General features: G+C 46.9%; 1 protein-coding gene across 1 annotated transcript in view; it reads left to right on the top strand.

Annotated features, from left to right (window-relative positions):
• Positions 1–960: 960 nt before the first annotated feature.
• Positions 961–1,196, top strand: part of LOC102490435 (olfactory receptor 1361-like) — an 854-nt gene continuing 618 nt past the window's right edge. Inside the window, exon 1 of the mRNA XM_027771322.1 lies at positions 961–1,196. This exon is cut by the window's right edge and continues 618 nt beyond it. Coding sequence (XP_027627123.1) covers positions 978–1,196 — 219 coding nt within the window. The 5' untranslated portion in view covers positions 961–977.

Below are 1,196 nucleotides of genomic sequence, written 5' to 3'. Positions count from 1 at the left end.
CATTTCCTCCGCCCCCACCCCATCTGTGTGTGTGTGTGTGTGTGTGTGTGTGTGTGTGTGTGTGTGTGGTCAAATTAAAATAAATGAATAAATAAATAAAATTCTAAGAAAATCCACACATTTAAAGATTAATATAATAATAATAATAATAATAGGGCCATCTGGTGGTTGGAGTAGCTTGATCCCCCGTGGCCCACTGTGCAGTTTGAGCCCCAGACCCAGCAGCATGAGAAACACGCCAGGTACATGTGCATGTGTGCTCAATATCCTCAGAGGAGAATGGAGGAGAAGGGACTGTGGCGTTGCCATTTCTGCTAAAGGTGATTTCTCACTTTCCCCTTTCTTACTCTTTCTCTCTCTCTGGTGAGCTCATGCGACCTAAAGCAAAAATGAAAATAAATAAATAAGGGACCAGCAGATGGCATGGTTATGTCACTGGACTCCCACATGGTCGACTGCCATTTGAGTCCTGGACCCAGTGGCTTGACACTCAATGCCAGGTATCTGTGTGTTCATGCCCAAAATCCAGAGGAGAGTGGGAGAGAGAGGATTACAGCATGACCAAACTCCCTGAGGTTATTTCTTGCTTTCTATCTCTCTCTCCAGTGAGCACACATGCCCAATACCCAAAACTTTTAAAAATAAATAATTAAATAAACATTAATTAATTTTTTTAGGCATAGGACATGTGTGCATGTCAGAGAGAGACAGTGAGAAAGAAAGTGAGAAATCACCCCCTTCCCTGGGGGGATGGCCACGCCGCAATCCCTTCTCCTCCATTCTCCTCTCGGGATCTTGGGCATGCACGCACATGCACCAGGCATGAGTTTAAGCCACCCGGTCCAAGACTCGAACTGCATTAATCTACACAGGAGTCCAGTGACATAGCCATTACGCTAACTGCTGGTCCCGACATATTCATTTTATAGCCCTTGTCTGAACACTGATGTCTTTCTGATCGGTCCAGAACGGTGACCATGGAAGAAGTGAACCTCACCCAGGTCTCCGAGTTCTTGCTCTTGGGATTCTCAGAGGACCCCAAACAGCAGCAGCTGCTTTTCGTTGTTTTCATGAGCATGTACTTGGTGACTGGGCTGGGGAACCTGCTCATCATCCTGGCCATCGGCACGGACGCCCGTCTCCACACGCCCATGTACTTCTTCCTGGCCAACCTGGCCTTCGTGGACATTTGTTTT

Source organism: Tupaia chinensis, unplaced genomic scaffold (assembly GCF_000334495.1).
Source record: "Tupaia chinensis unplaced genomic scaffold, TupChi_1.0 Scaffold000201_2, whole genome shotgun sequence".
In the NCBI taxonomy this organism is placed as follows: Eukaryota; Metazoa; Chordata; class Mammalia; order Scandentia; family Tupaiidae; genus Tupaia; species Tupaia belangeri.
This window is presented reverse-complemented; position numbering and strand designations above follow the sequence as displayed.